Source organism: Salvelinus namaycush, chromosome 28 (assembly GCF_016432855.1).
Source record: "Salvelinus namaycush isolate Seneca chromosome 28, SaNama_1.0, whole genome shotgun sequence".
NCBI classification, from domain to species: domain Eukaryota; kingdom Metazoa; phylum Chordata; class Actinopteri; order Salmoniformes; family Salmonidae; genus Salvelinus; species Salvelinus namaycush.
Genome location: NC_052334.1, coordinates 12,179,377 through 12,195,181, shown reverse-complemented (window position 1 = coordinate 12,195,181; position 15,805 = coordinate 12,179,377). Strand labels below are relative to the sequence as shown.

At 42.3% G+C, this 15,805-nt stretch overlaps 1 protein-coding gene across 1 annotated transcript in view; it reads right to left on the bottom strand.

Annotated features, from left to right (window-relative positions):
• The window catches only part of LOC120022961 (protein transport protein Sec23A-like), a 51,035-nt gene that overhangs the window by 9,348 nt on the left and 25,882 nt on the right, over positions 1-15,805 (bottom strand). The window contains exons 11-15 of the mRNA XM_038966921.1: positions 9,830-9,936; positions 8,893-9,046; positions 7,694-7,771; positions 7,320-7,481; positions 5,438-5,524 (exon numbers count right to left, since the gene is read on the bottom strand). Of these exons, the coding sequence (XP_038822849.1) occupies positions 5,438-5,524; positions 7,320-7,481; positions 7,694-7,771; positions 8,893-9,046; positions 9,830-9,936 (588 nt within the window). The remainder of the gene's footprint in view (positions 1-5,437; positions 5,525-7,319; positions 7,482-7,693; positions 7,772-8,892; positions 9,047-9,829; positions 9,937-15,805) is intronic.

Below are 15,805 nucleotides of genomic sequence, written 5' to 3'. Positions count from 1 at the left end.
AGAAATACATGAACATGTTTCAGTTTAAGTGTCTAGTTTTTAAACCCTGTTTGATTGATATGTATCAAGTCTGGTAAGAATTTTGCCATTCTATTGCCGATGAGCTTTGTTATTATTTTATTTTCACAATTTATTAAACTTATGGGTCTGTAATCAGCAGGAGACACTCCTGATGCTCCTGGTTTTAATATAACTGAAATAACTGTTCGATACATGGAACTAGGAAGCACTGAATTGAGTGACGCATGTTGTCATTTGTGTAAATAGGGGGGCTACTTTATCCCAAAATATTAAATAAAATTATGGGGAAGCCATCCATTCCTGGTGCTTTTCTCAGAGCGAATGTTTTAACAGTGTCTAATATTTATTTTGGGGTGATCTCTGTTTTTAGTTATTACTTTTTGTCTGCTGATAACTTCTTCAGAGTTGTTGAGCCTAAAGGCGTCAGCATGCTTCAGTTCGGCTGGCCGCCTAGCCGAAGTCGGCTAGGCGAACCGGACTAGTGTGCTCGCATGGTCCCTTAAAATACATTTAGCTTGAAAAACTTGAAAAAAGTGACAATAGTACTGTTTGTCCATTTAGAGAGACTGTAGCCAGTATACACTTCCTAAAAATAGTCCAAATGAATCTAAGATAACTCAATAAATCTGTCATTGATTTTGACGTTTTTGCCAAAGAGATCTTAGTCGCACAATTTTACATCTAATTAAGATGTTTGATGAAGTATTTCTTAATGAAAAAATTACCACGAAAACAAGTTGTCTCTCGTGGAATAACAACAAAGACTTTATTGAAGAATCCCTACTGTTGACCAATCACCAAAGAAGGGGCGTAGCTTCGGCTACCGACTTCGGCTTGTGTGCCTGAACAACCAAAAAAAACAAAGTCCAAAACAAACAAAAACGCCACAAAACATTGTCATAATATATGCACAAACTCTTCCCAACCTCTTTTGGCTGGGAAGCATGCAGACGCCTTAAGAAGGTTGTAGGATCAGTCCAGTTTTTGTTTCATTCTGATTTATATAGATTTTCATAGAAGCTTTGTTTCTAATTAACATTTGAATCTTTATCTTTTTAAATTATAACTGGATTGGCATATATCCGTTTGTGAGGGCTGCGAGATGTTTACCAGGTTTATTTCCCATTAAGTAGTATGCTTTATTTGAGTTTCACCTGTAGTTGTTGGCTCTCTGCAAAAGTAAAAGATCATATTCCAGCTTAAGTTCAAAGGGCTTTTCTAAAATAGTAATATATTTTTCTTATATTTAAATGTTTTAAATCAGATTGAATTTATGCAGAGAATGAGATGATCATTCCCCTAATGTACACATTAAAAGCATCCCAAAATGATATTGGGGGGGGGGGGGGGGGGGGGGCTTTTCTGTCTACATTTGTAATGGTGTTAATCCTTTACATTTACATGTGTTTTTCAACAGGACAATGACCCATCACATCTCCAGGCTGTGCAAGGGCTATTTGACCAAGAAGGAGAGTGATGGAGTGCTGCATCAGATGACCTGGCCTCCACAATCCCCTGACCTCAACCAAATTCAGATGGTTTGGGATGAGTCTGACCGCAGAGTGAAGGAAAAGCAGCCAACAAGTGCTCAGCATATGAGGGATCTCCTTCAAGACTGTTGGAAAAGCATTCCAGGCGATACTGGTTGAGAGAATGCCAAGAGTGTGCAAAGATGTCATCAAGGTAAAGGGTGGCTATTTGAAGAATCTCAAATATAAAATATATTTTGATTTGTTTCACACTTTTCTGGTTACTATATGATTCCATATGTGTTATTTAATAGTTTTGATGTCTTCACTATTATTCTACAATGTAGAAAATTGTAAAAATAAAGAAAAACTCTTGAATGAGTAGGTGTTCTAAAACTTTTGACCAGTAGTGTAGAACGTGTGAGCATGTGGGCGCGGAGCAGACACTTAACACAGAACACACAAAAAACGAAAAGCAAAGTACGGCGCTATGCCGTTTTAGGGCTTTGGAGCTCCACCTCCAATCTCCTAATCTACCAAAAATCTTTGGATTATGTCCTTGTACATACATTGGAGAAAGACTGCCACTTAAGTATTGTGGTCAGTTTGTATTACCTTGTAAATTCAATTAAAGTATAGTGGCTGGTGGGGGTCTACTTGGGGAGAGTGGGTTCACCGAGAGAATGAAGTGAGATGAGTGGAGGCTCCACACATACTTTAAAGAAGTGTCTGATGCCCTTGCAGTCACCCCATCCCAATCCCTCAGATAGAGACCCTCTCCACTCTCACCAATAACCACCATGGGATCTTAGCTATAATGACAAACAAGGAATAATAATGATTCGACAGCCTCTCTTAATCTGTCCAGAACTCTTTTTCATTTTACAGCAGGTTTGCAAGTCCTTCTCCACCTCCCAGTTCTCTCCACTTTACCCCACCCAAGCCAAGCCTGTCCCAACCTCCCATCCTTGCCCACCCAAGCTAAGCTTGTCCCAACCTCCCATTCTTGTCAATCCTTACCCACCCAAGCTAAACTTGTCCCAATCTCCCATCTTTTTCCACCCTCCCTACCTCTGACACACATTTCCACTCATCAATCCACCCATCCATTCTAATTCATACCCGCCCAACATATACCCTATGCATCCACACACCCATTCTCTCCCACACATATTCATCATCCCTCACTCCCATTCATATACACACACACCTACACATCTATAGAACAGTTATTGACATACATGCTATAGTCCCGTGTGGATTCGATTCCCACGGGGGGACCAGTACGAAAAAGGTTTGCACTCTAGATAAGAGCATCTGCTAAAATTAAAATTAAAAAAAAATCTGTGTCCATGTAGCCCATTAGCATCGGCTGCTTCTATCGTTACTTCATAGAGAAGAAAAGTTACTCTGAGAAAGTAGAGTATAGATTGTATTGGGGGGAGGGGAAAAGGATATTGTCTCAACTTGTCTAAGGCATCACTGTATGTAGCCTCGTGCACTCATTGTTTTTTCTTACTTTGTCCTCCTCTCATAGCAGGGGGCTCTCCTCCAACTGGTAAGTTTTCTTGTAACTTGATTAGGGCTTCATCGGCGCTTGTGAATTCCATCCTTTTGGTCCCACAGCACTGTCGAGAAGCGGAGCAGCGACTTGATCCCCTTTTCCTCCAGTGACTGTCTAATCGAAATGTAATCCTTGTGTCCCTCTCTCAGCCTAGAAGACAGGTCCTGGACGAATCGAATGGATTCGTGGATTTTGATCTCCTTTCCCCCGTGTCCTCAAAATGTTTATTTTTGTCTGATAGTTCCACAGTTTGAAGATGAAAATGCCTGGGTATTTAACGTTCTTCTGTTTCACGCCGATCCTATGGCGTTGTTCCAGATCTTCTGGTGATATATTCATGTCAAGTTCCTCTGATTTCAGTTTGACCACGTAGCTGGAAAGGCCTCCTTTTCCTCATCCTCCAGTAAGGACAATATACTCTCATGTTGTTTGATTTCAATAGAAAGCCCAGGTGGTGAATTTCCACTGAGGAAGTACACCAGTGTTTTACCAAAAAGCCTGGGACATGGCCTCAGTCGACCTCTCCTGACTTGGGGCCAAGGCAAAGCCGCTTGGGCTTTTGGGCAGCATTTACATAACACTAGCTAACTGTGAAGATGGATTTTTTTCCCTAATGCATTTGAGCCAATCAGTTGTGTTGTGACAAGGTAGGGGTGGTATACAGAAGATAGCCCTATTTGGTAAAAGACCAAGTCCATATTAGGGCAAGAACAGCTCAAATAAGCAAAGAGAAACGACAGTCTATCATTACTTTAAGACATGAAGGTCAGTCAATCCGGAAAATGTCAAGAACTTGAAAGTTTCTTCAAGTGCAGTCGCAAAACCATCAAGAGTTAAGATGAAACTGGCTCTCATGAGGACCGCCACAGGAAAGGAAGACCCAGAGTTACCTCTGCTACAGAGGATAAGTTCATTAGAGTTAACTGCACCTCAGATTCCAGCCCAAATAAATTCTTCACAGTAACAGACACATCTCAAGCCTTCATGGTCGAATTGCTGCAAAGAAACCACTACTAAAGGTCACCAATAAGAAGAGACTTGCTTGGGCCAAGAAACACGAGCAATGGACATTAGACTAATGGAAATCTGTCCAAATGTGCGATTTTTGGTTCCAACCGCCGTGTCTTTGTGAGACGCAGAATAGGTGAATGGATGATCTCCACATGTGTGGTTCCCATCATGAAGCATGGAGAAGGTGTGATGGTGCTTTGCTGGTGACACTGTTGGTGATTTATTTTTAATTCAAGGCACACTTAACCAGCATGGCGACCACAGCATTCTGCAGCGATACGCCATCCCATCTGGTTTGCGCTTAGTGGGACTATCATTTGGTTTTCCACAAGACAATGACCCAAAACACACCTCCAGGCTGTGTAAGGTCTATTTCATCGAAGAAGGAGAGTAATGGAGTGCTGCATCAGATGACCTGGCCTCCACAATCACCTGACTTCAACCCAATTGACATGGTTTGGGATGAGTTTAACCGCAGAGTGACAGAAAAGCAGCGAGCAAGTTATCAGCATATGTGGGAACTCCTTCAAGACCTTTGGAAAAGCATTCCTCATGAATCTGGTTGAGAGAATGCCAAGAGTGTACAAAGCTGTCATCAAGGTAAAGGGTGGCTACTTTGTAGAATCTCAAATCTCAAATATATTTTGATTTGTTTAAAACCTTTTTGGTTACTACATGATTTCATATGTGTTATTTCATAGTTTTGATGTCTTTACTATTATTCTATCATTTCTATAATAAAGAAAAACCCTTGAATGAGTAGGTGTGTCCAAACTTTTGACAGGTACTGTATATATATATTTTTTTTGGGGGGGGGGGGGGGGGGGGGCATAAAAGAATGTAAAAACACCAGCAAATCAGCTCCAAGTGATTTTTAATTATGGAAATCTGTCCCAAAGTATGCTGACGCATAATAGAGAGGTATACAAGTGTAAGCAAGGATTGAAATGATTATGTTTTAGTCAAATATTATATCTGTTTGCACTATTTGCAGTCTACAAATGATGTGTAATTATGTTCCGGCCCCCTGACCATCCACTGCGGCTGAATCTAGTTGATGATCCCTGCACAAGTGCAACACTGGCATTACAGTCCCCACTGCTCCCTCATCTATTCACAAATGTCAAATAAGGACAATAGTTTCTGGCTGCAACCTGAAATGAAATCAGTCTAGTGTTACGATAGAACAGGGATCATCAACTAGATACAGCCGCGTGACGATTTGTTCTTGAGTGGATGGTGAGGGGGCTGGAACATAATACAAAATAACTTGTAGACTGCAAATTGACCGCAAGAAGCCCAAACAGATATAATATTTGATGTAGTCTGTTAATAGGTATGTTGATTATGATTGGATGACTGATGAACATACCTCGCCATGGTAGATGAGGATCTGGAAGAAGGTGTCCATGAGAAGGATGCGATCAGGAAGGATACTGCTACTGTCCAGCAACACAGGCTAGGAGAAGAAAAGAAGAAAAAGTTCTACATTTAAACCACATGTAAACAATACTAATAGCAGGATACTGAACACAGGCTAGGAGGAGAGAAACATGACACCATCTTAAACCACTGCCCTCTAAATGAAATGTCATCCTTCTAATGCAGCTCCAATCAATAATACTGTTTAATGAATAAACCAGGTTTGTTGAGGTATGGGGGGGGGGGTTAATCCCAGACACTGATAGGAATGTCACAATATCGGCGTTTTCCAAAACAAATGTCACAACACACCAACTCCCATCTCAGGTACAAAAAAATACTAGATCTTGTATAGTGTGTTGGCGTTTTAAAGGACACAAACAGTGCAGATAGAGTGGTTCTGTTTATACGTGATGCCATCTGTTTGACAAGGGGCACGGAGATAAGAAGATTACTTTTTCAATGTTCAACAGGCGGGAGTAGACAGAATATAAAGTCAGAGCCAGTGGAAACATTACACCGCATCCCAAATGGCACCCTATTCCCTATATAGTGCACTAAGGTCAAAACTAGTGCACTATATAGGGAATAAGGTGTCATTTGAAAGGTAGCCTAGGTCTCTGCTAATCTAAAAAAGGAACACCTGAAGCGCTGCGCCAGAAGAGTTTCACGGTTAAATGACTAAGACTAACATGCAGACCACACCGCTCGCGTTGCAAAATAAATTCACACATACATGTTATTCAATCATTACATCCACACTGCCTGCGCGCCTCAGCGAGCATCTGCTTGGCCAGGCGCTAAAATAGAAATAGGTTCTATTTGTGACACTCAACGCACTGCAAGTCCGGCCTCTTCCATCTCCTCATTGGTTTTTAGGAGCATATACCCACGTGAGTGATTGAAAGATTAACTGACGTCCATACTCCAGTCGGTTGTAGTAATGCACCGTAAAGTTGGTTGCCAACCGCCATATAAAGTCCAAAGAAGTAAAAAAGAAGCCAGAGGAAGGAGGAGATGACGAAAAAGGAATTTGGTTTATCGTTTTATGTGTGGATTAATTGTCGGAGTAAAGGACCTTGTGCATTTCAGGTAAAATAACAACCAATGTTTATATCCCAGGACAAATTAGCTAGCAACAGTAAGCTAGCTAGCTAAATTGGCATAAATGTTTAATGCTTTTCGACCTGTCCACAAATTAGTATAATTGGTTCAGAGTTTGTTTTGTTATTTCAACCTGCGTGTCATGATCGTGTCTGGTGTGGGGGTACAAAATCAACAGGCGCAGCCAGGTGCACGCACGCGTCCGGTTTGGTCAGCATGTAAGTCCCAAATGGCACCCCATTTTCAACATAGTGCACTATTTTTGACTAGAACCCCGTAGTGCACTATGTAGGGAATAAGGAGCCATTTGTGACGCAACCACTGTTAAATAACTTACCCTTTTCAGAGAGGTGTGTACTACGCTGTCTGTCTGTAAGGTGTTAAAAATCACACTGTTGATATCTGCACTGAAAGAAACGCTTGTTTGGAACACATTACTGTACTCACACACACTACACTAATTAACCACAAGGCTATCTGTTATAAAAGGACCGGGGCATTTGTGCACTCTCTCTCTGTTGACCTGAGCAACACAGCTAGGCTTGCAGAATGTGAGTGGGAGGGAGATGGGAGAGTCAGAGAGATTGAGGTCTTCATAAGGCATCCATGATTTACATTTAGAAAGAAGAAGGAAAGCACATTTTTCAATGGAAAAATAAGTGTGTGATTGTCTGCTTGTGCATGTCTGTGTCTGTGTGTGTGTGTTGGTCTGTGTGTGTCGGTCTTACCTCTGGGGGCCCGTTGAAGGAGTAAGCATAGAGAATGGGTTGTATCATGATGAGAGACTGGGTCAGGTCCTGACGCATGAACTGGTGTCTGTAGTACGAGCTCTCATCTGGACTGTTGTTGAACACTTGCAGAAAGGGAGACCTTCTCAGATGGAACATAAACTGAGGGACAGGAGAAGCAGGTTTTAAAAAGCATTCCATCATGCTGCCAAAGCTATAATGTGCATTTTAAAATCCTCTTTATACAAAGACTGAAACATAACTTTAAAAAATATATTTTTACCGTTAAGCTATTTATAACACATCTGTGTACTAGCTATAACTGTGTTGTTCCACTAAAGAGCCAATCAGTCATTCAGCACATGATCACTTACCTGAGGATAGAGAGAAAAGGTTTCTGAGAAGCGGAAGGAGTTGGGATCATCCTTATGATAATCTCCAAACTTCTGACACTGGAAAGGAGAGAGAAAAAGGCAATGAAACAGGAGACCAACCAGAAAGTCCTGCCTGCAATGGAGTCTACACTTAAAAATTAAATGTGACTTCATCACACTACTTGAGCATGCCTGCTAGCCTGGAAATAGCTACTTTCAATGGTTAGCAGTAGGAAATAATGATATTGTTACATATCAACATCTCCATTTAAAAAAAAAAACTGGTCCATTTATGAAGGCTCTGTGGAGGGGAAAATAAAGCAGCCCCCTGCCTTGACCCCTGCCAATCTTCCATGTCATGTGTTGCTCTGTCTTACCTATAAGGCTCTGGCCAAAAGTGGTGCACTATAAAGGGAATGGGGTGCCATTTGGGATGCAGCCACTAGTATTTATGCTGCAGTAGTTTATGTGTCGGGGGGCTAGGGTCAGTCTGTTATATCTGGAGTACTTCTCCTGTCTTATCCTGTGTGAATTTAAGTATGCTCTCTCTAATTCTCTCTTTCTTTCTTTCTCTCTCTCTCTCTCTCTCTCTCTCGGAGGACCTGAGCCCTAGGACCATGCCTCAGGACTACCTGCCATGATGACTCCTTGCTGTCTCCAGTCCACCTGGTCGTGCTGCTGCTCCAGTTTCAACTGTTCTGCCTGCGGCTATGGAACCCTGACCTGTTCACCGGACGTGCTACCTGTCCCAGACCTGCTGTTTTCAACTCTCTAGAGACAGCAGGAGCGGTAGAGATACTCTTAATGATCGGCTATGAAAAGCCAACTGACATTTACTCCCGAGGTGCTGACTTGTTGCACCCTCGACAACTACTGTGATTATTATTATTTGATCATGCTGGTCATTTATGAACATTTGAACATCTTGGCCATGTTCTGTTATAATCTCCACCCGGCACAGCCAGAAGAGGACTGGCCACCCTTCATAGCCTGGTTCCTCTCTAGGTTTCTTCCTAGGTTTTGGCCTTTCTAGGGAGTTTTTCCTAGCCACCGTGCTTCTACACCTGCATTGCTTGCTGTTTGGGGTTTTAGGCTGGGTTTCTGTACAGCACTTTGAGATATCAGCTGATGTAAGAAGGGCTATATAAATAAATTTGATTTGAAATTTGATTTGAATAGTAGTGAGAATACTGTCTTACCAGTCGGATGAGCTGTCTGTCCAGCCAGCGTAGCACGTCGGGACCCTCCTCCGTCTCAGCGCGATACACAGCCAGTCTGGCCATCAGGATGGCTGAGGCCTCCTGGTCAAATGATGCTGCAATGCTCTGGATCTGGGTCCCTGCATCTGCCCAGCTGAGAGGGAGGGGGAGGTGAGAGAGGCAGAGACAGAAAGAGGAGAGAGAAACAACCTGCATAAGCATTGCATATCATTTGACGCAAACACTTTTGTTTATTTCAGTTGTAAGGTTCTCCTTTATAAGGCAAGTGATACTACCAACATGAATCTCTACTATAGTTAGTATGGCTACATGAGTTAAATAAGGGATATGATGTCAGATGTTTTGTTCAGGTTGCTTTGACATTGAAAAGCCTTTAAGCATAATAAGCCCTTTAAATGAGTAAGTCCACCCCAAGTAAACTGAACTGATGTTTTAAAAAGAGTCTGGGACTCTGCTTATCTATACAAATTTCCACTTGCCACTGCCCTGTCACATGTTGAGCATTGTATAAACACAGATCTCATAAGGTAAAATACAATAACAAACATGAACGTCAACATTGATCAAACCCCATACTGAGAGTTACATCACAGCTCAGTTAGTATCTACAAAAATACACATTTAACAGTAACAACCAAGATAATCTCCTCCTCTGATCACAAGACAACAAACACACTTTGCCCTCTTTCCCTATCGCGTTGCTATGGAAACAAGATGCATTTGCAGATGCAGTTCCATAGTGGAATAAAAGTGGTAGATAAACCTTAAAGTCTGTAGTTACTTTGAAAAGAAGATGTGAATGATGAATCAAATCCAGATTCATATGTTTGTGTGTTTTTATAAGTTTTATGTTTTGAAGTGAGTTAAATACGCAATCTGTGTGTGTGTATGTGCGCGCATGTGTGTGTGTATTTACTTTCTGGCTGTGGTGGTGACTCGGATGCGTTTCTGTCCACTGGAGTGTTGGTACTGGGTGACATACTGGACCGCGCCTCGGCCCCCCTGGGGTATAGGTGCATTATGCTGTGTAGAGAGGAGACAAGAACGGTTGGTAGGATCATTAGAAAACAATTGAGAACAAGTTATCTGATTATAAATGTAGACATGCACATGTTATAAAACAATGCCAAGATATGATAAATGTAAATTACCCATCTAACTAGGCTAATATAAGTTGGTGGTGCCTGTGAGTTTTATTCAAATGGTTTGCCCTGTACAAACACACATAATTGCTACTGCCTTCTGGACAACTTTCAGAACAACTGAAATAATTGGGTGATATGAGGGGGCTTAATAATTCATAATAATTCATTAATAATTCATGATTGGGAGCTTAGATCGAATTAGAGGCACGCTCCTTACCAATAACCCCAAAAACACTCCAGAGCCAAATGGCTCATTAACTGTGCTGCAGCCATTAGAGTGGAGGAGAGGATATTGGATCTCAAGCTTCTGTTTACACAGAGAGCATCTCTCTCCCTCTCTCACTCCTCAAAAATCTAGTGCTTGAAAGTGAGTTGTTCTGGTCTGTTTCTCTTTCCCTTCCACACTCTAATAGATAGTGTATAGTAAGGAGCAAGCTAAGCCCTTGTACTGGACTCCACAGGCCGGAGAATAGGAGGATAGCTTGATGACTTGGAGGACCATCCCCTCCCAGAGAACAGCAGGAGACTGACACATCACAACAGCAACCGGTTCCCTGGAGCCACAGAGGATCGACACACACAGGATAACGTGACTTTACACGTCAGACTCTGTCCACCAGTCAGTCAGTCAGCCAGTCAAGTCAGCCAGTCAAGTCAGCCAGTCAGTGCTCATGGACTGAACCAGGCGAGAGGAGAGTTAGCAGCCAGCCAACCCAGGGAGGCCGTGAGGATGCCGGTGGCCCAGGTCTATGCAGCTCTGATGGTGGTCTCCAGTCTGTGCTCTGTGTGTGGTAATGTGGTTTTATTACTGGTGGTTCTTCTCAACAAGGAGCTCCGCACCGAAACCTGGGCCCTGACCCTGAGCTTCTGCCTAAGTGACCTAGCCCTTGGTCTCTCCATCATTCCCTTCGGAGTCCACAACAGCCTGTTCAGAACGCAGGGCTACCCCAGCGACGGGCTTCTCTGCCAGGGCAGCGCCTTCCTCTACCTGCTTCTTCAGCTGGCCTCCATCCACTCCCTGACCTGGGCCACCATCGACAAGTTTACAGAGATCTGTTTCGCCCTGAGCTACAGCACCATCTGCACGTCCAGGAGGACCAGGTTGGTGCTGGTCCTGGTGTGGCTCTACAGCCTGATCAACGCAGCCTTGCCCCTGCTGGGCTTCGGCCGCTACAGCTACAGCAGCACCAGGTTCCTGTGTGCACCCAGCTTCCAGCCAGACTACAGGGGCTTCAGTCTGCTCTTCATCGTGGTCGGGATCATAGCACCCATACTCATCATGTGCTCCATGTATGCGTACATTGTGTATATTGTGAGGAAACAGGTGCGGCGAGGGACGTTTGTTTGCAATGACCAGCACTGTTTTTATGTCCCTGCTAATAACTACTTCAGGAGCTCCTTAGTGATGGTGGCAACTGTGGGTGAGTCTCATTGGTGCTTAACCTTGTGAATAGTACAGTAAAGCTATTGATTTGTTGATGTCATTTATTTCAAACAAAGCCAGGCATAAGCCTTTGATATAACCCTTTGATATACTCTGAGCACTGAGCACAGACACAGAATAAAAGCCTTTTATGTAAGGAACAAATGCTAACAAAATGTCAAGGTCCATCAGTGGCTGTTATTCACATTTTTCTGTTGGCTACATTTGTAGACGGTGAAATTCAGTCTTCTTGAATTTGTTAATATTAATGTGCTACAATAACATTACACACATCACAATAAGGCTCATTGTTATATATTTGCGAGATTCCATAAATATACCAAATAGAATTCTTGTAATGTTCCCGTAATTGGTCAAATAACCGCCTGTCTGTATTTCTCCATAAATATACTTTTGTAACGTAATTACTCTGATAATCTCCTGTCTTAATTCTCTCCATTGTAAGTGTGCCTGCTAGTGTGCTGGCTGCCTTACATCACCACCTGTTTCTATGAGACGTTCAGTGGCCATGACCCGCCAGCAGCAGCCTCAGCCGTGGCTACCTGGCTCATCCTCCTCACCTCCGCTCTCAACCCATGGATCAACTCCATGACTCAGACGTAAGCAATAGCCAACAACTGCTCGCTGGGCGCCGATGACATGGACGTCGATTAAGGCAGCCCCTTGCACCTCTCTGATTCAGAGGGGTTGGGTTAAATGCGGAAGAAACATTTCAATTGTGCAACTGAATAGGTATCCCCTTTCAACTTCCCCTTAATAGCCCCAAACAAACAGTCATTCAGACAATATAAAGTCATTTCAATGCTGTGTCTCAAGAAGAATAAGGCTCAATCTTATGAAGCTGTTATACCTCAATATAAAGCAACTCAATATCCTTGTGGTCCATCAATGGCCACAGTAAACCAAAATCAGAGGGAATTGAAAAGTGATCAACTCCATGATTCAGACGTAAGGGATAACCAATAGGGCTGGGACCTCACAATACTATCAAGATACTTAGGTGCCAATACAATATGTATTGCGATTCTCACAATTCTATATGTATTGCGATTCGATACTGCGACTTTATTGTGATTTGATGTTCCAAACATGTTGTAGGGCGTTCACTCATGCTCTAGAATGTAGTGAAATACAGGTCAATTCAAGAAGGTGCTACTAAATGAATGTCTAAATGTGGCTTTCTTTAGCCGATGTCATTATGAATCACATAAAATAAATCATCAGATTGTTCTCTACAACATTACAACCTTAATATGCTTGTACTTAACAGTGTTGATGAAATAAGAACGTTTGCTGTGACCACTGCTAGTTTAGATCGCACAGCTCTTTGTTGTATCTCTTCCATATTTTAGTGTTGGGAGGTGGTAACATTTGGTCCAAAGCATGGAAACACCTCCAATCAAAATCAACTTGATACCCTCCTCATTTTCATCTCCAAATCCATGGGTTTCTATTCCTCTAACCCCAGTCAATCAACGTTGAGAGGGGCTGTTTCTATGGAGATTTAAATAGAAAGACTCTTTTTTTGGGTTAGTTTTGTGTGTGTGTATATATACAGTGCATTCGGAAAGTATTCAGACCCCTTGACTTTTCCCACATTTTGTTACGTTACAGCCTTATTCAAAAATTGATTATATAAAACAAATCCTCAGTAATCTACACACAATCTCCCATCATAACAAAGCGAAAACAGGTTCAGAAATGTTTGCAAATTTATTAAAAACAGAAATACCTTATTTACACAAGTATTCAGCCCCTTTGCTATGAGACTCAAAATTGAGCTCAGGTGCATCCTGTTTCCATTGATCATCCTTGAGATGTTTCTACAATTTGATTGGAGTCCACTTGTGGTAAATGTAATTGATTGGACACTATTTGGAAAGGCACAGCCGGTCTATATAAGGTTCCACAGTTGACAGTGCATGTCAGAGCAAAAACCAAGCTATGAGGTCGAAGGAATTGTCCGTAGAGCTCAGAGACAGGATTGTGTCGAGGCACAGATCTTGGGAAGGGTACCAAAACAATTCTGCAGCATTGAAGGTCCCCAAGAACACAATGGCCTTCGTCATTCTTAAATGGAAGATGTTTGAAACCACTAAGACTCTTCCTAGAGCTGGCCGCCCGGCCAAACTGAGCAATCGGGGGAGAAGGGCCTTGGTCAGGGAGGTGACCAAGAACCCAATGGTCACTCTGGCAGAGCTCTAGACTTCCTCTGTGGAGATGGGAGAACCTTCAAGAGAACCTTCCATCTCTGCAGCACTCCACCAATCAGGCCTTTATGGTAGACTGGCCAGACGAAAGCCACTCCTCAGTAAAAGGCACATGACAGCGCGCTTGGAGTTTGCCAAAAGGCACCTAAAGAATCTCAGACCATGAGAAACAAGATTGTCTGGTCTGATGAAAACTCTTTGGCCTGAATGCTAAGCGTCACATCTGGAGGAAACCTGGCACCATCCCTACGGTGAAGCATGGTGGTGGCAGCATCATGCTGTGTGGATGTTTTTAAGCGGCAGGGACTGGGAGACTAGTCAGGATCGAGACAAAGATGAACGGAGCAAAGTACAGAGAGATCCTTGATGAAAACCTGATCCAGAGCGCTCAGGACCTGACTGGGGCGAAGGTTCACCTTCCAACAGGACAACGACCATAAGCACACAGCCAAGACAACACAGAAGTGGCTTCGGGATAAGTCTGAATGTCCTTGAGTGTCCCAGCCAGAGCCCGGACTTGAACCTGATCAAACATCTTTGGAGAGACCTGAAAATAGCTGTGCAGCAAAGCTCCCCATCCAACCTGACAGCACTTGAGAGGATCTGCAGAGAAGAAACTCCCCAAATACAGGTGTGCCAAGCTTGTAGCATCATACCCAAGAAAACTCCAGGCTGTAATTGCTGCCAAAGGTGCTTCAACAAAGTACTGAGTAAAGGGTCTACTTATGTAAATATGATATCAGTTTTTATAAGTAATAAATTAGCTAACATTTCTAAAAACATGTTTTTGCTTTGTCATTATGGGGTATTGTGTGTAGATTGATGAGGGGAAAAAACTATTTAATACATTTTAGAACAAGGCTGTAACGTAACAAAATGTGGAAAAAGTCAAGAAGTCTGAAGACTTTCCGAAGGCACTGTATATTATTTAGTAGTCCTATATGTAAAGACAAGACTACATTAAGAATAGTCTGATGGATGACAATACTATCACTTGTGAATGATGTATTTATTATCACATGTGAATGATGCCTAGTGTGCAGTAAACAAGAAACAGCGCATGCCTTTTTTTGGCGACTTTTTCAAATCATAGTCGCACACCTCATCTAGCCTAGCCCATAGGCCTTATTGTTTGATAAGGTTTGTATCACAACTAAAGCGGCCTAATAACTTCTTAAAATTAAGTACATTAATCCGCTTTACAACTGGTGTAGAGCCTAACTGGCATACATTGGATGACATGGGTCCCATTATGCCTGGCAAAAACCAAACACTGCATTCCACAGTAAGAGCCTCATATCAATGGTCAAGCATGGTGATGGTTTGAGGATGCTTTGCTGCCTCAGGACCTGGACGACTTGCTTTAATAGAAGGAACCATGAATTCTGCTCTGTATCAGAGAATTGAGCTGAAGTTAAAGTGCAGCTGGGTCATGCAGCAAGACAATGATCCAAAACAAACAATCAAGACTACATGAAAATGGCTAAAAAGCAACACATTTGAAGTTTTGGAATGAACTAGTCAAAGTCTAGACCTAATCCCAATTGGGATGTCGTGGCAGGACTTGAAACAAGCAGTTCATGCTTGAAAACCCACACATGTCACTGAGTTACAGCAGTTCTGCATGAAAGAGTGGGCCAAAATTCCTCCACAGCGTTGTGAGAGACTGATCAACAACTACAGAAAGCGTTAGGTTGGTTGGAGTCATTGCAGCTAAAGGTGGCACAACCAGTTATTGAGTGTAAGGGGGCAATTACTTTTTCACACAGGGGCATTGGGTGTTACATAACTTTGTTTATGAAATATGGAATTGTTGTGTTATTTGTTCACTCAGGTTCCCTTTATCTAATATTTGGTTTTGGTTGAAGATCTGATAACATTCAGTATCAAAAATATGCAAAAGTAAAGTAAATTAGAAGGGGGACAAATACTTTTTCATGGCACTGTATGTAATATTTCTACAAATCGATACTTGGGAGTCAAAATATTGAGATAAAATCATCCAAAATAATAATATGTAACTCTAGGATCTTTTCCAACAACACTTACAATCAATATCCCAAACAGTCATTCAATAATATAGTGAGTAGTTC